This window comes from Sinohyriopsis cumingii, chromosome 10 (assembly GCF_028554795.1).
Source record: "Sinohyriopsis cumingii isolate HCF-2022 chromosome 10, ASM2855479v2, whole genome shotgun sequence".
Classification (NCBI taxonomy): Eukaryota; Metazoa; Mollusca; class Bivalvia; order Unionida; family Unionidae; genus Sinohyriopsis; species Sinohyriopsis cumingii.
The window spans coordinates 59,401,805-59,425,191 of NC_142970.1; the positions used below are offsets into that span (position 1 = coordinate 59,401,805).

The window sequence follows — 23,387 nt, forward strand, 5'->3', positions numbered from 1 at the left end:
TCTGAAACACACCAAAAGCATACAAATATAATAAAACAATTTCAGTGCTCTGTTATGATCCCACTTCTGACACCATTTGTAACAAGATAACCGGGTGGGTATTTCGGATTGACAACAGAACACGTTTTGACGACACAGATATATATGGTTTAATGTGGTGATTTATATGAGCAGTAGATTATGAAGATGAGTGCGTATTTATAATCCAAATATTGGGTCTATTTAACATAAAGACGCACAGTTTCAAAGATGGAAAAAAAAATACAAATAAATTAGTTCAGTAACACTAAAACACAGGATAAATGATTCACAAATGATTCAATAATGGAAAGATGAATATACTTCACTCAAATAGTAAACAATGTAAGTTTTTTTACACATAGTAAAAATGTATTCACTCAGGTAGTGAAATTATGTCACTAAACACAAGAACGGATATACCATCTATCCTTCCAGTCCTGAATGATACACTGGGTCTTACTAACCCAAAATTAGCCTATAGCTAATAAAATACATGTATGGAGATACACTCCGTTACCCGTGCACCATATCCGCTCCACAGCTCCTACGAATAAATTTCACAACTGCTATAGACTCCGGACCCTCGGAATACTATGATCACTCGGAACATTAGACCCTCCGGACACTTGAAATATTAGACCCTCCAGACACCCTGGTCCTTTGACGGCTCTACAGCTGGGTCACCTTAGTCACTCTTGACATTAGACACTCCGGTAGCTAGATATTAGACACTCCGGCACCTTAAACGCTCCGGACAAACGGACATTTCTACACTCGGACAACACTGGACACCCTGGATATTCCTACCCTCAGACAACACCGGACACCCCGGATATTCCTACCCTCAAAAACAGCCCTACAGCTGGAGTTGTGCAAATCCTTTAAGCAGGCCGCTTGCTGACAAAACCATTAGTATTGTAAAGACCCTTTACATGCAGTAACGTATTTATACCTTTAGACTTTTCGTTTTGCCGTATCGAAAGCACCTTGCACGTGTGGCATAGGACAAATAGTACTCACGATTTCGAAATACAATAGACCATATATATAATCACCCTTGGGTATCGTTGTACAGCGAAAAAAACGAAACCCAAGTACATGTAGTTAATGAACAACATTTACACCATTCCGTGACATATACATCATATAGATTTGCTAAAAACCTGATATTTCTATTAAAAAAATTAGCGAGACGCTGTAGATGTCAGGAAAGTAGATATTTTACATTTGATAATGCATTTTTTCAGGTGACAACAGTCATAATTATGCACTAACGGTGATGCGGGATGCAAAGACCACAGAAGTAGCAAAGATCGCTGCTATTAGTAAAAGTAAAAATGCCATTATCAGTGCCATGAGGAACACTTTCTTTGCGGCTTAATAGTGCAAAACACTCATGTAATGATTTATTTTGTAATATTATAGCTGTATTGCTTGTTGTCAATAAAGTAATAACTATCCCATCTTTTTAAATTTTCATTGCCTATTACATTAATAGACTTGGAAAAATATTCACTACATGTTCTGGTGACATTTTCTTGAAAATTGGCGACAAAATATTGAGGTTGGCGATTTTTTGGATGACAACTTTTTAATAGCCAGGACTATCCCTGTACATTCAACTGAGCTCCAACCACTAGACACCACATACATTAAGTTTTGCTGTAACAACATCTACTACTGCTACTAATACTACTAATACTAAGAATAATATAAACATTGGGTTTACTCCTACCATTACCAAAGCTCTCATTGTAAACACCAGCTTGTAATCAAATCATGTCATACTTTGTTAGAAAATATAAAAAGAGATCCACAGTTATCTTACCTAACTTCTCCAGGGCATAGTGTGTTATCTCCATTCTCTTGTACTGGATCTTTCAAATCAACAACATTGCCATCAGCTTCCGTAACAGAACAAAAGTAGTGGCTTGCAGCTGGTTTAGTGATGCTGACAGTATCACTGTTTTGAATGTGCAAGGTGGATATCTCTGTTGACAAATTATCACTGGCTGACTTGTCAACGATTATGTCTTCCGGCTTACACACATTCTGACTAGACGATACATCTGCAAGTTTACACGAGTTCATTAACTTTGATGGGTCAGATGATAGAATGAGTCCTTTGTTTGTAAAAATGCTTGAATTGGAATTCATTTCATTTGATCGAACAATGGATTTCTCAGCTGTATTCTCACAGGCAGATTCGTTTATAAGTTGAACATTGTCTGAATATGCATTTTCTAACTGAGAAGATTTCTTCAATTCTGTTTGGTCGCAGGAAGTTTTTAACCTTGTATAGGATAAACGCAACTCTGTAGGTTCCCTATAGGCTAGTTTATTACTAGCACTTATGTCCTCAAAGGTTTTTAATTCATAATCTCTTGCCTCCTTTAACTGGCGGGACTTATTTTCTTCTTTCAAAGTTTGTGTAGTTTTTAAAATAGTTGTCATTGAGGTTTGTGCAGATGATATTGAGAATTCCTCAGCATGGTCAGCACGACTTGTATAAATATCGTCAGTATCGTAGCACAAGCACACAGGGTTTGCTTTTCGCTGCTCTGTATCCTGACGACAATATGAAAAGTCTCCATTATATTGCACATCTGGCTCTATCTGAGTCATAGTGTAGCCTGGAAAAATATTGTTATCACAATCTGATGACATTTGTCTATCATTATGCAGTGATTTACAACCAGTTTTGACCTTTGAAATGTCATTTTCACTGTAACATTTATGGTTGGAATGTGTTTCTTTAGGAGGTTCACTGACAACATTCATTATCGTACTTTTGTTATCAAAGTTCAACTGTTCTGTGAATATTGTGTTGTCCCCTTTATTGGACATTTCTAAACTTAATTCACAATAGCTCAAACTTCTCAACCTGGATTGTATGGTATCAACACTATTCTCTTGTCCAGTTAAACCATCTATAGTCGATCCACACAAATCAGAACCAGACTTAACTAACCTCGTGCTGCTTCTAGCTTTGTTTGAATCATTAGGACTAACTGATTTCACTTCTCTCTTTCTTGATGGTCTGTTTGTATAGCTAGTATGTTGAATTTCTGAATTTCCCTCCGACTCTGATTGCAAATGACTACCAAGAGATGCTCTGCTTAGAGCATGTGTCCTGATTTTAGTACATGTCTTTAATTTGCATTTATGTCCGTATTTGCTATACACTACCACCAATTTTGAGTTGCTATCAATCACACCATCATCTGAATTCATTAGGGCTTCTATTCGACGTAAACGAGCCTCCCGTTCATAATCTCCTTCATACTCTGCAGGTACTTTTATATGCTCACGAAAACTCACATCGCTGTAGCAACCCAGACTGAGAGACCGGGAATATTGTTTTCTTTGTGGCCTCAACAAACAAGTGTCTTTGTATGCTACACTACCAATGTCAGTAGAAATTGTACAAATGTTGTTCTCACTTTGAGGATTAGGCTGTAAAAGTATAAAAAAATCTCATTTCAATCTGTAATACCAAGAAATAAATATATGATCTGATAAAGAAATAGGATTAATTGGTTATACTGCAAAACGGAAGGTAATTTAATTAACTAGAAAGAGGGCTGGACATTTTAATTAAAATTAGTCATTATAATTTCCTTGATTACATTCGTAAGCAATTGACACTAGGTCTGTCCAACACTAAATTGTTGAAAAGTAAAACAGTATGATCTATTCAGAATGAATGACTGATATAAGATGTTACAGAAACTTACCGGCAGACTGTGCCTGCTGTAGACCACCCTGTTGATGCTGCATAACACGATCTTCTCTTCCGATGATTCAGATAATGTATAGTTCTTTGGTTGATAGGAACAAAGATCCAAATATGGCATGTCCTGTAATAAGTGCACTTTGATAGATATCCAAGGGAGCAACAGCAAACAAAGAGGAGTCTGGTCATGGCATGCATATCAATCCAATTTTCAGCTTCAATAATGAAGGTTTTTATTGAGTTTCATTAAGGTAAGTTAATACTGAAACCATTTTCCATAACCAAAGAAAGTGGGATGGTATGGTATTGAAACAGCTGGAAGGAAAACTACTTTAATACTGCAGTTTTAAGGTGAGGACACAGACAAACACCAGAGTGATCACTTTATTGGGCTTCCGACAAGGCTATCTAGCAGTTCATGTCTCAGAGGATAAAGCATACCTTATCAAATATTGTAGGATTTTCAAAATCAATATGAACTTTTAACCCAAAACATGCCACTTTTATAGCAACATTTCCACCAGCAGCAAATTACTCATTACCTATCTATCATAGCCTATTAATGTTGATGATACGATACCTATCTCTCATTGCCTATTAATGTTGACGATACATTACCTATCTCTCATTGCCTATTAATGTTGACGATACATTACCTATCTCTCATTGCCTATTAATCCTGATGATACATTACCTATCTCTCATTGCCTATTAATGTTGACGATATATTACCTATCTCTCATTGCCTATTAATGTTGACGATACATTACCTATCTCTCATTGCCTATTAATCCTGATGATACATTACCTATCTCTCATTGCCTATTAATGTTGACGATATATTACCTATCTCTCATTGCCTATTAATGTTGACGATACATTACCTACCTCTCATTTAATTACTATGCATCATTTCCAAGATGAGAGGTGTGCTTTATGTACGGTAATATGTATAATTTACTTATCTAGGACATGTCTTTCAGCATTTAGCAAGTGAAATTTGTTACCTGCATTGTGTATTGGAACACACTGACTCGCGATGTTATGACACCATGTGATAAACAGATTCGGTATTGTAACCTTGCATGAATTTTGTGTGCATATTTTACGTGTTAGTTGTATCAGTACAAGAAAGTTACCTTGTATCATGTATAATTCCACCAGGACATGCCCAACTTATTCCATAGTTCCAATGTTTTGATGTGCACTTTCTGTCAATATATACTATGCACTCTTTTTGGTCACCGAGTGCTATGGAATCTGATTGGCTATTGGTCACATGACATTTTTCTATAAACCAGCATCACATACATGTAGTGAACAGCTTAAATGTTATCTTGTCCAGCATTTGGAGCAGACAGAAGTAAAGCATTGGGTGACATTGTATCCATTTCATCTATTCTATAATGTCTCAAGCTATGTTCGAGAAATATAAAGTTGCAATGGTTAGTTCTAATGAAGTTTTATGTGCTTGCTTGACACTAAAGAGAATTCCAGAATTTGTTTATTATTCACGAGGTGATGTCTGCTACCGTATTGGTTGATTTGATTTCACCTTCAGTTAATTATCACCAAGGTTAACCTATGTAAGTGAGGGTGAGAGATCATTACGATATATATAATCCTGAGAAACACAAACTGTTCCCTCAGGAACTAATATATAAGTTTATTAATGTTAAGTCGCTACTAAACTGTCACTATTCACCTTACGATACTCAACACCTTCAACACCAAAAGGTTAATACTTCACCTTGTTCACCGCCCTGATTGAAGCCAACTCTTTCCTTTACTTCCATAAAGTGAATTCTATATGATATACGTTGTTACAAATATATTCTTAAATCCACTCAGAGAGAGGTGGAGAAGGTGCAATTATATTTGAAGCTCCATTGCACCTTCCCCAATGGGAGTCGATCACCTTTGATGTTGATTATATATGGTCTTGTATTATTCTTTCTAATCAAAAGATAGAAAGGAGGACCGAAACATATTGTAGCCCGGATACGGCATTACAAATATATAAATGATTCTTCCACAAACATCATGCACATTAACTAAAAAGGAAAACACTGAATACTCCATGAATGACAAGTATAATAATTAATCAATTTGCATGTCACAAGTGGTGGCAAAATGGCATGAAAATCTGATGAGCCATTTTAACTAGATAAACTTCTACAGTTGGTTAGATAATTAGTGTACTGCATAACACATATTATAAAGAATCTATGGATTAGACTTGAAACACTTCTGTGGTCATGATACTATATTATATTACGATATTGATAGTTCGGACCAACTGTAAATAAAGAATGTCAGTTAATGTTGGAAGACACAAAAAGTCAATATTTTCCTCACTTAGGTTTACTGTTATGAGCTGAAATTAACTGACTTCAAATTTTTTATTAATGACTATCGATAACATTACAACAAGTACAGACAAGTCTCATGTATGACTTGATATTAATTGCGATCGATAACATTACAACAAGTACAGACAAGTCTCATGTACGACTTGATATTAATTGCTATCAATACCATTACAACAAGTACAGTCAAGTCTCATGTATGACTTAATATTAATTGCTATCGATAGCATTACAAAAAGCACAGTCAAGTCTCAAAATGCATGCCTGATTTAGAGAAGTAGTTTTGTAATTGGCGAAATAAATGAATCTGATATAAGACATTTTACCATTTCCAACCGAAACACAGCATTTTCAAGGCCTGCTGCTAGGGTTAATAAAATGTTCAATCTCTGAAAAGTTTTAAAAAAAAGAATAGCGTTGAAACTTGTACAAAATAAAACTAAATAAGAATAACATTTGTGTCAATATTTCAGCTGTTATGTTAATATCAATGTAAAGAAGGATGTTAATTTCCTACATTAACACATGAGTTATGTTATTATCAATATAAAGAAGCGTTACTACTTTCGTATACATGGTATTATAAGAAGCACTGCTAATTTCCTACACTTGACATGATAAAAGTCCTCAATCTTAAAAACAAATATACTGAAAACAAGTTTTTACTCAACTACAAAAATGACCACATACACACGTGATTTACAGGCCTGAGTTACTGTCGGGCCTAAAACTTAATAGTGTATGCATTGTAAATAAAAGTGGTTTCCTCTAGAACGTAAATAAAGCAGTATCTTAATGCATAACTCTGGCAATCCATATACGTTTGATTTTAAATCTCTTTATAATTTATACATATGTTTGTGCATGTTAGTAACACTGAATTCTTAATCATACAAATTAAAAAATAACATCTGTATAACAAAACATGACTTAAAATACGGGAATAAAGGCATACGTTACATCATGAAATCCACAAAGATATATCTGGTGAAACTTTAAACAGTAATTTTTATAAAAAAAGTTTTGAAAGTTTATATCTGATATCTCACATACATGCAATCTAGATGGAAAATATATAATTACCTCCTGGTCTCGAACTAAGGCATCTCTAACATAGTATTTACTCAATAGCTTCTGATTTTGCTGAAAGCAGCGGATGTAACTCTCCAGTAAACAGTTATTAAGGGCCATGAACAACCAGGCTCTACCTGTTTTATAAGAAATAATAAACTGATATAGATTAAAACATATCACCTATTAGACTATCTATCAAGTCATACATATGGTGACAGTTCACCGCCGTATATATATATATATACACATATATATATATATATATATATATATATATATATATATATATATATATATATATATATATATATATATATATATATATATATATATATCTATCTATGTGTATATAGCCATCTCACCAATATGTACTGCTCTGATATTATGGTGGCATATTACGTATATGTACTGAGTGAAAATTATGAAGGGATTTAACCTATATGTATTTAGTGATATTTTTGGAGGCATTTCCCTTCTATCTTTTGAGGCATTTCTCCTCAATGACATAATAAAATAAAACTTTCAACGAAAAGTACTCACAACTTACACTAATGCATTGGACACTTCTTGTTTGCGAGGTATTACATACTGTCAGTAATATTATAGTAATTTACCTTGGGGAATATTTTATAAATCTAATTTCTATGATGTGAGGGGGCATTATGCATCTAATAGTAAACTGACAATTCAAGAAGCAAATATTAATGCTGTATAATTATATATGGGCACATATCTGCATTTTACCAAGAAGTCATCACCGATACGAACCAGACAAAGGATGAAAATATAATTTCATTTTCTACTATACTTTTAATGCATTGCATAATTATTAGAGTTTAATTCAACCATAAGTCAGGCTATTGCAATATAATTGATCTATATAACCTGGGGATGCCAGCTGTCTTCAAGTACTGTCATCGGTACCATTTGTACTGTCATGTGTTGTCATGGGTTACAATTTTCAGCTGAATCTGTCCTTACTAAAGATTACATAGCTATAGTTGCAACAGCTAATAAACCACGAAAATTGATACCCATGAAACAAAAAATTCTATTGCAGCATATGCCTCTTGAAATCAGGTCTCATAAAGAATCTTTCAAAGGACAATATTGGACCTCGGACCCAACACAGAAAGTTAAAAATGACATACTTGTTCAGTAATTATTAACTCTGACATGTTTAGAAACAGGAATGCATCATAATGCCTTCGCACAATGAATTGTTCATCCCCTCAGCCAAGCAATGATCCACCAAAAAAAAGCACTGGAACAAAATTGTGTATTTTGGCACACTCGTATATGAACGCACTAATTAACTCTTATCCAAGTATCAGTCATCCTGGAGTCTCATGACACAAAGCAAGGCTTATAAGGGATATTACAGAATGTTAAAATGTACACCATACCAAGGGGAAAGTACTAAATCTTGCAGGGGGATATGCAATAGCATTAAGTTTATACAACGTACACGCAGCAATATCATATGAAATTTATACCACATTTAGTGATCTAGACAGCAATGTCATATTAAATTTATACAACGTTTAGGGATTTATACATCAATATAAACAGAGCTTACTTTAAAACAAATTATTTGGCAATTGTAGCGCTTGTACAACACATTTCACTGTGCTGCCCTGTTTATATAACAAAATTCACTGTGTTGCCTTGTTTGTACAACACACTTCACTGTTCTGCCCTGTTTTTCTCCCATGTCGATTCCAAGGATCTGTACCAATACAATAAAGTTCCAGAAGTAAGACTCGCCTTAGGCATCAACTGTATTTGCACATTCGAAATGCATGCATTGTATGTATGATTAAAAGATAAGGATCCATGCAAAGACGCTGGAGGCTATTAACAAATCATTGTGATGTCTACAGTGACTATCATACGATGCCAAACTGGTCAATGATCAAATATGCCAGTTCTGATATCAGACCAGCAACTCCAGTTATTTGAAATATATTTAAAATTACCAATATTCTCCGGCCCCATTTATACTGATGAGATCATGATTTCAAATGAGTTGACAAAATGTATATCTATATAAATATCACTGGCCAAAATTTAAAGTGTCTAGTTTGGAGCAGTGTAAAGGATATTCAATAACACTACACAAGCATGTGCGCCCGCAGAATTTTTTGCAAGGTGGGGGGAAGCAGTCATTCATGGGCGGGAGAGTTAGGTTACATTATTCTGTGCATCTTTATTTGGGTTTTAATTTCCAGGGGGTCGTGCGACTCTTCTTGAGCTATGCTGCGGGTACCCATCTACACAAGTGTGAATTGCGTTCAATGGATTGCATTAGAAAATTTTTACACATATGTCAACGGTCTAGCATACTTAACCCTATGAAGATTCACTATGTAAAAATTAAGGTTATACATGGTTTCCAAAATTTAAATATTTGCTAAATTAATAGAAGAAACAAAATCAATCCACATTTTTCCAATATGTGTCTAAACTCTGTCATAAAAAAGAGCTTACCTCTACCAAGATCTGTAGTGACATTTCTTAATCTCCTGATTTCCAATACAGACACCTTGGGTGTGAATTCAGCCACTATCTTCCAGTAGCCATTTCGCACATGCCTGCGCCTGAAACGGTATACAGCACTTACTACCCATTTTCAGGGCATGTTGTAATTATAAGCTGTACGTAAGCAATGTTGGGTTTGGATAGCATAATATACGGCAGAATGAGAAGCTCCAAGAAACTGTAGCCAAAAAATATGGTAATAATATTTTATTGATGTAAAAGTCAAAGTGGCCTTCATTGAGGAAGAATAGGTCGCTGTATTATATTAAGTCCTTTGTTGATGGAAAACTTAAATGTATATGTAGCCCATATAACCCTATATAAAACGCAACGCAAGAGTTAAAATAATGTCCATACATGAATTCATCAATATACATACATGTGCACTAATATATTTGAAATTCAATCACCCAAGACAATGTTACACAGCTGAAGCCTAATCTTGAAAATATGGACAATCCAGGTAACATTTCTCAATCACATAAATATTTAATATCACTCAACTACCTAATGATTTATCATCACTACACTACCTAATGATTTAATATCACTCCACTACCTAATGGTTTATCATCACTCTACTACCTAACGATTTAATAGCACTCCACTACCTAATGATGTATCATCACTCCACTACCTAATGATTAAATATCACTCCACTACCTAAGGATGTATCATCACTCAGCTACCTAATGATGTATCATCAATCCACTACCTAAAGATTTAATATCACTCCACTACCTAATTCTGTATCATCACTCCACTACCTAATGATGTATCATCACTCCACTACCTAACGATTTAATATCACTCCACTACCTAATGATTTTGCATCACTACACTACCTAATGATGCAGCATCACTACACTACATAATGATTTAGCATCACTACACTACCTAATGATTAGCATCAGTACACTACCTAATGATTAGCATCACTACACAACCTAATGATTTATCATCACTCCACTACCTAATGATTTATCATCATTACACTACCTAATGATTGGCATCACTACACTACCTAATGATTTATCATCACTCCACTACCTAATGATTAGCATCACTAAACTACCTAATTATTTAGCATCACTACACTACCTAACGATACTGACTGCTGACAATTATTCTCACAGCAAATATACGCCTTGGAACAAACTTCATGCAATGTCCCAAGACAATTATTCTCACAGCAATTGTACACATCAATACCAAATTCATCCAATGTCTCATGACATTATTCTTACAGCAAGTTATACACCTCGGGACCAAATTCATTTAATTTCTCAAAACAATTATTCTCACAGCAAGTATACAAGTTTATACACTGTCTCGTGACAATTTTTCTCACAGCAAGTATACACATCATAACCAAGTTTATACACTGTCCAGTGACAATTAATCTCACAGCAAGTATACACATCATAACCAAGTGTATATACCGTCCCGTGAAAATTATTCTCAGAGCATGTATACACCTCAGAACTAAATTCATCCAAGTTCTCGTGAAAATTATTCTTACAGCATGTACATGCCTCAGAACCAAATTCATCCAATGTCTCCTCTATTTAAAGACTGAAACAGATGTGGGAAGTTGCATTCTAACAATAAAGAAACACTGTACCATCCAAACAGAGATTTAGCACATTTGAAAAGCAGCAGCCATAACTCATGTGAATGTTGAAAAACAGCTCCGAAATCAAAATCGATTGAGATCTTGTCAGATTAATGTTGTGTGTCAAGATTGACTAAGTCCAAGTATGTTTACTAAAATAAAGCTGGAGAAAGCAAAGTTTAGAATAATGGTATTCATGCTCATTTGTCCACGAAATCACGGAATAATGGAATTTTGTTCGAGATCTTGCTCAAGTTTTGTAATTAGCAGGTGTATAAAACTTAACTAAAGGTACAACGACAGCAGTCAACACGTCAGGTTTGTAATAATTAAGTCATATATGTGTATCAATATAAAAATAAAATGTAAAAATATGACTACCCTGGAAAAATCCAAAGATTGCATAAAAAATATCTGACACATTCCCATGCATTTTATTCAACGCCAATGTCATCCCCAACCCCAAACCATCACCATCCCACATTAATCAGGTGGTCGTAACCGATGTCCATTATTTTTGTTATATGTCCTCATCACATTACTGTATGTCAACAGGTTGGATAACAATATTCAACACTGTCTCTTTACCTTTTCGTGTATTTGACCATTAACCGTCCTCCAAAAAATCACAGGAGAGGTGCAATGGGCAACCAAAAGGTTGCCCTTCAGTTTAGGAATAGTTAGATAATAACTTAAGAGCTTAATGTTGTTGTTTGTTTAGTTTATCATTGTATAAACTGTCTGATGTCAACTCTCACAGCAAATAATGTCCGGATGGTGTTATGTAAGCTGTGTGAGTCAGCAACTGACAGTTTAAACCACAATAAACTAAACAAAAACACGTTAAACTCTTATAATTAAAATTTCAATTCATTTCAATTATTAGTTATGTTATTTGGTTTGCATCATTTAAAAAATCTGAATCTAGCATTTTAATCCCAGTTTGGGGTTTCTGGTACATAGCTATTTACAGCAGATGTGATTGTCCTAGCTGATCGTAATAACAACCTCATCATCATACCAGTACTTCAATCAATGGTAGCCATTAAAAGGAACAATCATGAGTTTTATATTTTACTTTAATCCTCGGTTGTCCATTATGTCCAATGATGATGCCAGTTGTGCTGCCCATGTGACATTGTATAGGACTCATGAGTCCAAAGCTGGAAGCACACAGGATGTTACAGGTTGAGCACATGAAGTCTGCAGACGTTATTGCCTGGGATGCTGAGATGTGCCGTTATTCTCTCATGGCTGTGAGTCATTGGCGGTGCTCATTCTCCACTACTTCAACTGCCTTTGTGCGACAAGTCTGTTTAGGATAGTGCGGGAAAGAATTTTCCCTGCAACAGAGAACACAGAAATCCCTCTATAGTTGTTGCAGTCAGCTCTAGCACCTTTATTCTTGTACACTGAGATGATGGTGGCATGTCGTAGATCTGCAAGAATCTTCTCCTCATCCCAGATGCTGGTGAGGATGTCATGGAAAACTGCATATGCTTCTTTGCCAAGCACCTTTAATACCTCTGCAAGGATTCCATCTTTGATTGGTGCTCTGCCACAGTTCGTTTGTTCAATGGCCTTCCAAACCTCCTCCTCCTCAGATGGGGGCAAGTCCAGCTCTTCACAAAATGGTCTTTGATAGATTTGTTGTAGTGTTGCTCTGTCGACAGTGGATGGGTGATTGAGGAACTGGCTGAAGTGTTCCAAGCTGCTTTCAACCATTCCATGTCTTTGATGTTCGAGGTGCCATCTTCTGAGAGCATATGGGTGGATCCTGACCATAAAAAGCTTTAATGGCACTAAATGACATTTTGGAGTTCTTCATATCAGTATATTGCTGGATTTCTTAGCCATATTCCCACCATTAAATAAAAACAGCGAGCCAATGTAATGTGTTTGTGAAATTTTTGTCTACTGTTAACACACATTTCTAAATATATTGTAATACTTATTACAACACAGCAATGTAATATCACATTAAAATAAAAATAAAATGTATGAGCACTTCATGTATTTACTGTTTTTAATTTATACTTGTATTGAACTATTTCTTATGCAATTTCTTGATCTGTATATAATTATTCATTGGAAATTGCCATTAAATTATAATAACAACCAGAAGTGATACACATTTTTTTTAAAATCATTATTCTGGCATGGACAGGTGACACTTAACTTAAAAGAAAGTATTTCCATAACGTGTTGGGGCCAATTAATTGTTTTAGTTAGAATTAAACTGGCAGGTGCATTTATTGAAATGGCATTTGGATTGAATAATGAAACCTATCACAGAGTTCATTGTGATAGTGCTTGTATGGTATTTTGTGCAGATGCAGTAACATTTACTTGAGTAGTACTGCTTGGGTCAGTAAGGGTCATTTCAACAGACAATGCCACATCTGAACATACGTTGGAGAGAATGTAACTCATATGTTGTTTATGTTGAGTACTGGGCCTTGTGTAAGGTTTTAATGAAAGCTCATTGGAGTGGTCAAACAAAGACATAATGTGCATATCAGAAAGGTTGGGATCTGTCATTGCATTCAAAGATGTGGCACAAAGAGACTGGGTGGTATATCTTGCAGATATATTGCATTTCTACATATGTCAGGCACAACACTGTTAAATGGTCTCTGCCCAACACATTTAGCTACATACCATATTTGACAAAATTGGGGTTTTCAAAATAATTTTGATCAATATGACACATGAAAGATTCAGCGTCTGGATTAATGTGTGTGCTGTAGTAATGTACTGACCTGCCTTCGCAGTTTGACCACCAGTTGCATACATTCTCTTGTCAGAGTTTTTTCCTAAACACTTAAGTCCCTCTGATGATTTTTCTGCACAGTCTGATGGCTCAAAATGACATATTCAGCCTTCGTTTCATCAAGCCTGAATTCAAGCATGGTAGGTGTTAATTGGCTGTGGAATTCTAATCCACATGTAACATAGTGGATGGAGATGTATCACCAAACCCTGTATCTGAGTGTGACAGGATGATTTTTGCACACGTCTGAGTATGACAGGATGATCTTTGAATACATGTCTGAGTGTGACAGGATGAATTTTGCATACATGTTTGAGTGACAAGATGATCTTTGCATACACCTCTGAGTGTGACAGGATGATCTTTGCTTGCATGTCTGAGTGTGACAGGATGATCTTTGCATGCATGTCTGAGTGTGACATGATCTTTTCATACAAGTCTGTGACAGGATGATCTGGGCATACAATTGTCTGAGTGTGACAGCATGATTTTTTTCATACATGTCTGAGTGTGACAGGATTATCTTTGCATACATGTCTGAGTGTGACAGGATGATCTTTGCATACATGTCTGATGGAGGAATATTAGGTTTGTCTTGAGTTGATCTTAATAAGCCATTGTTGGTGTTAAACTTTAATTTCCCATCTAACATGTCATTTGCTTTTTCAAATTAAGGCTCTGTAAAATATTGATTGAGCGACAATATTCAATCTATACGTAGCAATGAATAGCAGCCCTGATATTTTTTTAAGAGTTTTTGTGGCATTCTTCAGCTTGGGTTTCATGAAACATCATCATTTTCATGTTGCGGTGACCTTGGGGGCTGATTCAGCATAAAATATGGCTCGCTTTTGGGCCCAATGCGCAGACTCAACTAACTTCAGATCTACCTCTCTATTCTTCTCTTTGCACCAGGCTGAAATTCATATGGTTTTCATCTTGGTAGTTTTTAAATATTTATATAACAGATTTGTTAAATTGTTATACTGTCACAACAATTAATGTTAAGAAAAACTACATTTTCTTCATTGCAGATAAAGTTAAGTCTCATTTTTATACAACTAGGCATTAATGATTTAAAAATTATTTTTTTCTTCCTTTGTACGTACAAATTAACAAAATATTGCCTTTTCCTAGTGTGGGATGTATAAAAATGATAAGTATGAGCAAATTAACCATGATTATTAATCTTCAACTAATCAATAGTCCAGTATTATGCTGGTTTGTGTTGTTACAATTATTTTTTTATGATTATTCAGTGAATGAATAAACGAATCTACCCGTGAAAGTTTTGCTGCCCAACTGAGTTTTTATTGATAGATTTTGAGTACGGCTGCTAAGTGATGTTTATGAGATTATCCTCTTTAAGTGATTTGAAGTGTTTTGGTTTTTGGTCATCCTGATGTCCAACTGGGAACTTCTTAATAACTCAGTTGTGGTACTTTTTCCGCTCAAAATGCTCGTTGAATATGGATGGGTAAACATTTTCAACATTATGCAGTAAGTCTATCTGATAATTCAAATTTAGCAAATATTCTCCAAATTCTGACATTATGGTTTCAGCAGTCGGATACCTATAATAGTGTAGACTATGACCTTGACCTAGCGCACTTCCAACATATTTATCCAGATGTTTTTCACAAATTTCAACAAGGAGTGATTTTTTCAGAAAAGATCAGAAAGATTTCTTGCTTAAGTCTTTCAAATTCAGTTTATTTAATTGTTTAAAAATCATAAGTATGTTGTTTTCCTTTCAAGCTTACTTCATGTCTGGCTTCACTTGTAGTGTTTACCTTTTGTTGTACACATCACTATATTTATAGAAGTGGGTATTATTTAAAAAAAGTAGTTCTCTTCACAGATTATATAGAAATAAACGCAATTCTTTTTGATCACGTGGTAACATTCTGAACAATGGAAATCTTACTTACCTTTAACAACTAATGTCATTGCAATTATGATCTTGTAATCATATTATAAACATTAACAAACATAGGTATCCATTAGTTCTACCTATGAAGAAAAGCACGATCAAGATGTTTTGACAACTGGTAGCACTGCCAATGGCTGTTTCTGAAGACTACAGGTTCTCCTCTGGAACTTACTTGTATTGCCTGAATCTGAAAGACGACCAAAACATAATACATGTTTGCGAACAGCTGTACAGGCTTAGTAAATGTAAAGCTACTTACAGGGCTCACCATGGCAAACTCCAGCACTTTTAGTTACAGTTTACCCTCCCGTAAAAAGCATGCCATTCTCGTAAATGGTCATCATATGTACTGTTAAACCTATTTTACCAAGTCTAACCAGTTTCCACCTGGCAGCTAAGGAACAGATAGAGTTACATATATATTAATGGGTCGATGACAGACAGATGAAGGGTATTATAATATTAAAATTACATACATTTCTTGAAACTAAGAAATCTCACATTAGATGCAAAAGGTCAGGCAAGCTATTTACATGAATGATTAGTAAGTAATAGACAATTAAGGAAACACTGTTTTCTGAACCAATAGTTTCAAACCTGCAAACTAAAATGCATCCCCTTACTATTATCTCTTTGTCCGCCCATTAATTAACATTACAGGTGGACCTTTAATTGAAAATGTTACGGATGATTCTATTATCATGGAAGCTTTTAAATATTTTATATTTAACTTTCATGGCTTGCAAAGGTCTATTCCCACATTTTTAATATAATGTAATCAACTGCACCATTAAAATTATTTGGATCATCTCTTTCAAACAGTAAAGTATGGTTCGTAATCCAAAATTCGTTACATAGCTGAAGTGTCTTTCTGCTGGAAGTGGATGCATGTTACACTAATTTAATGCTTCTATATTCAAATGGTCAACCCCTCACAAGACAATGGGGGGGGGGCGGGAACATAAATGTTATACTCAACTTATCGATGGCTGTTACATGTGAATCGCTTGTACCATGTTTTGGTGATATTTTATTCTCATGTACTTGCTACCTCTGTGTGAAACTTGTGAAACATTTCTGTAGTTTATAATTCTCCAAATATACTGATATGCAATACCAAATTCAACAAAATAGACATGTAAGGTTTACTGCAGTGGTCAGCAACTTACGGCAGCCAAACATCTCGATTTTAAGTGTTACTGTCATACTGATGACACGTGCCTCGTTCTTTTTGTAATTAATCAGGACAAAGGTGGCACGCTATGCAACATAGGTTGCCGACCCCTGGTTTACTGTCTCAAAAAGGTAAGAGGCCCAGTGGGGAAGTAGTTTACATACAATCTCTAAGCTGTATGATATTTTGAGAGCTGAGTATCCCAATTATATAATTTGAGGTAGACAATACATGCTTAACACATACATATTAAACCAGACAATACATATTATATCAAGCAGTACATATTGAAGCAGGTAATACATACTGAACCAATCAACACATATTGAAGCAGGCAATAGTCACCGTACAAACATTTTATGCAGATTCTGGCTGGAGTTCAGGTATATTCAGTGTATTCCACTTACAAATCCCAAATTTCTGATGGACTTTAGGCGGACTGCAAATACAGCTAAGGTGACAGACTGAATCTGTTTAATACTTAAGCATACTATTTCTCATGTTCCTCTTAATGGATAACTATTATAAATGTTCTGATTGTCCAGTTCATTTTCCTACTGTAAGACGGATTTAGCAGAACTTTTAGACGTAATTTTGAACTTTAACTACAAGCATAGATGGATCTATTGAGTTAGAAAATTTGGTGCAAAATGGATTTTGGACTTAATGTGATGTTTACTCTGAGAACTAATTTGTTGGCTTCCTATTAAAATATGCTCTAAAATAATCATACACTAGTGAAAATTTGACTGAAATTTCAGTGAGATTTTGCCTAAATTTCTGAAAATATCTTTGAGATTTTGCGATTGAAATTTCAATGACTCTGCAAACATTTCTAAAAATATCAGTGAGATTTTGTGATTGAAATTTGATTTCATTGGAAATATAGTGATATTTTGTCATTGTAATATCACTGAAATTTCAATAAAAATATCAACAAGACATAGTACTTCACTGATATAACAAAAAACTTTATTCTATTGTAATCTAATTTATTTTTGGTTTCTTATACAATTTGAATGGTTTTCCAGAAAGTTTTTATTTACCATTTCTGATATCTTTAATTATAATGTTCATGTTGGGAACAATAATTCCCTTCCACATCTTTCCTGGTTATTTTAACTCCCCTCAGACTAGGCTGATAAATCAGCCCTTCACCCACGATGAAATTAATCGTCCATCAATATCAACACAGCTTTGTGGGGTTGATTTATCGGATTGTTTCCATTTCAGAGCAGAATTTTGCTTTTCTCCTGACTTGAATCCTATTTTCCTCGATATGTTACTACTTTTTTAATATCATCTCCGAAACTTTTCTTTTTTTTTAAATGTTCTAACCAGTCCAGTTCCGCAATGATCCTTTTAGTAATAATAATAATAATAAAGACTTTATTTAGAGAAGGTAACTCAATTAGTTACAGAACTAATCTACCTTGAGGCCTTCTATCTGTTATGTATAATATATACAGTATATACAACATGATGTGAAGAGTCTGGCTTGACACTAAATAATTAAGTAATTTTAAAATTCAAAGTATCAAGCCTGGAACACATTCACAGGCATCAGTGAAAACAAACATATCTAAAACGTAAAATATAATCCTGCATTGAAAAAATCAGCTATGAAAATGATGTAAAATTACAGAAAAGCAGGCGGTATTTTTTGTACTAGAACTGTTCAATTTTCTAAAAATTTCATCCATTTAAGACATTGATTGTGAAAAGATGAAATGCTAGAAGCCTGCCTTATGTCACTGGGAATGTTGTTCCATACCAGTGGACCAGTATATTGAAAACTTTTTTTAAACAATTTCTTCTTTGGCCTTGGTATAATGTAATTTTTTCTTCTTATGGAACTTAAATTTGGAGTGCCATCAGCATCTCTTTGGTGAAAGATATTGCTTAGATAGACAGGAATGTCTTTTCTGGGTACTTTATACGTCAGTTTGGCCTTTCTAAGAAATATTCTTTCATGTATTGTTAAAATCTTTATATTATTCACTGCATCCTGAAAATTGTCTATACTTTGATCTAGAATTAAATGGCAAGCCCTCTTTTGGAGTCTTAAAAGTGTTGTTATGTTTGAATTAGAGGTATTACCCCAAATTACATTACAGTAGTCCAGATATGGCTGAATATAACTTTTATAAAAGATGACCCTATACTGAAGAGGAATGTATGTTTTGATTTTCCTCAGTAGCCAAAGATAAGAGTTTAATTTTTTTGAAATATGTTTAATGTGAATAGACCAAGTAAGATTGTTATCCAAGAATACACCAAGAATTCTATCTTGAGAGGTCTATTGAGGCTCACACTGTCAAATAGAACCTGGAGTTTGTCACTATCTAGCTTGCTCATTTTTGTTGTGTTGTAACTAGTAGGGCTTTCGTTTTTTCTGTATTTATGATCATACTGTTTTCCTTGCACCATACTTGAAGTCTGTTGAGAGCATCTTGTAAGTTATTTTCAAGTACTGTTTTGGTTTTACCAGTCTCAGACAGTGTAGTATCATCTGCATAAAATTCGCTGACACGTGATCGGTAGTAAATATTTGTTCGTATATTATTTAACAGATGATTCATGTAAAGAGCTTTCTGATTGGTCAAAAGTTGGTACTTGCCTACTGAATCTTACGTAACAGAAACTGATTGGAATAGTGTTTCGAATTTTCAAGAAGTACCGATCACGTGTCAGCGACGTTTTTGTTGGTGTCACGTGACTACCATATTGAGATGTTCTCTCAGCGTAGTAAATCACATTTTCTTCAAATTGCGGCAACAATTACATATTTACGGTCGTTGTTTTCACAATAAATATTTTGAAAAGTTTATGGGGGGGTTCTTCATTTTTCTATAAACATTATGTGACTTTTATTTATATGTTCGATTTGTTTTCCTACAGCAGCACTAGAAATGGGGTATTATTGATATGATGTGACTGTATGACCTCTGATGTCACTGACATGTAGGTTGGTAGAGCTGTGTAGTCACGTGACTAGGAATGCAAATTATTTGTGAAATCTCACAAAACTTTCAGTGAAATGAAAAAGACATCAATGATGCCATCACGGAACAGGTTTTGTATGCAATCAAGCAAATGAGGTCAAGAAAAACCGTATCATTGTTTATAATGTCTGTCAAAATAAAAATTATGATCCAATGTAAAAATTATTATGCATTTAACCCAATAATTCCTAAGCATCATTAGGTTATTTAATTGAAATCTGAAGCATTTTTTATAGGATGATTTTTATGTGGACATTTAGGTAAACTTTCTACAGGCAGAAACCTCAAGTGGGATTTTATTTCAGGCAGAAATCTCAGACGGGATTTTATCTCAGGTGGATTTTTATTTCAGACAGAAATCTTAGATGGATTTTTTTGTTTAAGCGGAATCTTAGGTCAACTAATTTGCATGTTTCTCCACAAATTCTGACAGAAATCTGCCTTACATCTGCTTTAAAATTTGCATATCTTCTTTATTATGATCAGTTTATGGTTTAGGTAGGAAACAGTTCAAAAATTCCATCTGAAATCCACCTTAAATCCACCTGGCAAATTATGTACGGGACATATTGAAACAGGCAACACATATTGATCCAAGCAATCCATACTGAAGTAGGCAATCTATACTGAACCAATACCTTAAGAAGCAAGCAATTCATATTGAACCACGATGCATGTATATGATACAGACTATATGCACTGAAATATCAGTACATACTGAAGCAGGCAAAACATATCAAACATACATATATATATACAATACACAGGCAATACATATTGAACCAAAATATACCTATTGAAGCAGACAATATATATTAAAACAGAAATACATATTGAACCAAGCAGTTTATATTGAAGCAGGCAATACATTTTAATCTTAGCAATCCATATTGAAGCAGGCAATACATACTAAACCAAGATATACATGCTGAAGCAGGCAATACATATTGAAGCAGACAATACATTTGCAAGCTATTCATATTGAAGCAGGCAATACATATTGAACATATTGAAGCAGGAAATACATACTAAAGCAGGCCGTACATATTGAACAGGCTATACATGTTGAAGCAGGCAATACATATTGAAGCAGCAATACATATTGAAGCAGGCAATACATACTGAAGCAGGCAATACACTGAACCAGGCAATATATTTTGAAGCAGGCAATATATACTGAAGCAGGCAATACACTGAAGCAGGCAATACATATTGAAGCAGCACTACATATTGAAGCAGGCAATACATACTGAAGCAGGCAATACATTGAAGCAGGCAATACCTATTTAAGCAGGTAATACATATTGAAGCAGGCAATACATATTGAAACAGGCAATACATATTGAAAAAGGCTATACATATTGAAATAGGACATACATGTTGAAGCAGCAATACATAATAAAGCAGACAAAACATTGAAGCACAATACATATTGATGCAGACAATACATATTGAAGCATGATATACATAATGAATCAATATATACATACTGAAGCAGGTAATATATATTGAAGCAGGCAATACATATTGAAACAGGCAATACATATTGAAACAGGCAATACATATTGAAGCAGGCAATACATATTGAAACAGGCTATACATATTGAAATAGGACATACATGTTGAAGCAGCAATACATAATAAAGCAGACAAAACACTGAAGCACAATACATATTGATGCAGACAATACATATTGAAGCATGATATACATAATGAATCAATATATACATACTGAAGCAGGCAATACATATTGAACAGGCAATACATATTGAAACAGGCTATACATATTGAAACAGGCTATACATATTGAAATAGGACATACATGTTGAAGCAGCAATACATACTAAAGCAGGCAATACATTGCAGCAGGCAATACATTGAAGCAGGCAATACATTGAAGCAGGCAATACATTGAAGCACAATACATATTGATGCAGGCAATACATATTGAAGCAGGCTATACATATTGAATCAATATATACCTATTGAAGCAGACACTATATATTGAAACAGACTAAGCATATTGAACCAACCATGCTATACATATGGTTTTTAGATACTATGTGCAATAACTAAACCATGTAACAGCTGTCAAATGTGACATCATTGTATTTGTCACATATCCCTTTAAAAAAGAACAAAAATTCAGGCTTACTGCTTTAACTGCTTTGGATAAATTCCACACAATGTCGTCCTTCAAACCCATCCTATCACTAAAGGCGCTCATGTTTAACCAGGTAACTCACAACAGCACTACTATCTTGCCTGAAGAAAAGATAACGTATGACCCTGTAAAAATCAATGACAACGGTGCACATATGTTACTGCATTTATTCAAAGGCAAATATAATATATTCAAAGGCAAATATCAACTATTTCCACTTTTGTTGTATACAAGGATGAACACAGACTATGGTTGATTGTATATTTCAATGCCAATTTAGAAGCTCAATATTAAATATGTGCTTAAAGCATGTGGATCTCATAGATTTTATGTCATATTCCAGGAAATAATTAGTACCTATTCCAATGTATAAATTATTATGCCAGTAGATAAGTCCATATGCCTGTGAACAAGTCCTTATTCCAGTGGAAGAACAGAGACAGAGGCCAATTAATATTCCGATGGACAAGTTCCTATGTGTTAAGATAGAGACAGGCCCATTCATAGTCCAAGTGACAAGTCCCTATGCATAATGATAGTGACAGAGGCCAATTCATAGTCCAATGGACAAGTCCCTATGTGTAACAACAGAGCTAGAGGTCAATTAATATTCCAATGGACAAGTCCCTATGTGTAACAACAGAGACAGGGGCCAATGTTTCTGTCGTGTAGCAAAACTCCATCTGATAAAGCAGAATAAGTGTATACGTGATAATCATGGTTCCCATGCATTTCTAAAAATAGATTTCCAGGTTTTTTCCAGGCTAAAATTAATTTTTTCATGGTTACCAACTGACCATTACTGAATGGAATTAAAGAACATTTTGGATTATAAAACATGCATTTCCATTTCTCTTTCAAGACTCTCCAAAACATATATGCCAGAAAAGATGACCATGTAGAAAACCACAAAATGAGTCACATGAAACAATTTGACTATATTCCCATAAATTGGCATTTAAAGCCATTTCAATATACAGAA

General features: G+C 34.6%; 1 protein-coding gene across 3 annotated transcripts in view; it reads right to left on the reverse strand.

Moving 5' to 3' along the window:
* Nucleotides 1-23,387, reverse strand: part of LOC149790209 (pleckstrin homology domain-containing family M member 2-like) — a 79,555-nt gene that overhangs the window by 52,837 nt on the left and 3,331 nt on the right. For all 3 annotated transcript variants that reach the window (XM_089972215.1, XM_089972216.1, XM_089972217.1), the window contains exons 2-8: nt 22,397-22,506; nt 16,143-16,249; nt 9,691-9,800; nt 7,210-7,334; nt 6,453-6,515; nt 3,759-3,881; nt 1,850-3,477 (exon numbers count right to left, since the gene is read on the reverse strand). In XM_089972215.1, coding sequence (XP_089828341.1) covers nt 1,850-3,477; nt 3,759-3,881; nt 6,453-6,515; nt 7,210-7,334; nt 9,691-9,800; nt 16,143-16,249; nt 22,397-22,468 — 2,228 coding nt within the window. In that variant the 5' untranslated portion in view covers nt 22,469-22,506. The remainder of the gene's footprint in view (nt 1-1,849; nt 3,478-3,758; nt 3,882-6,452; nt 6,516-7,209; nt 7,335-9,690; nt 9,801-16,142; nt 16,250-22,396; nt 22,507-23,387) is intronic.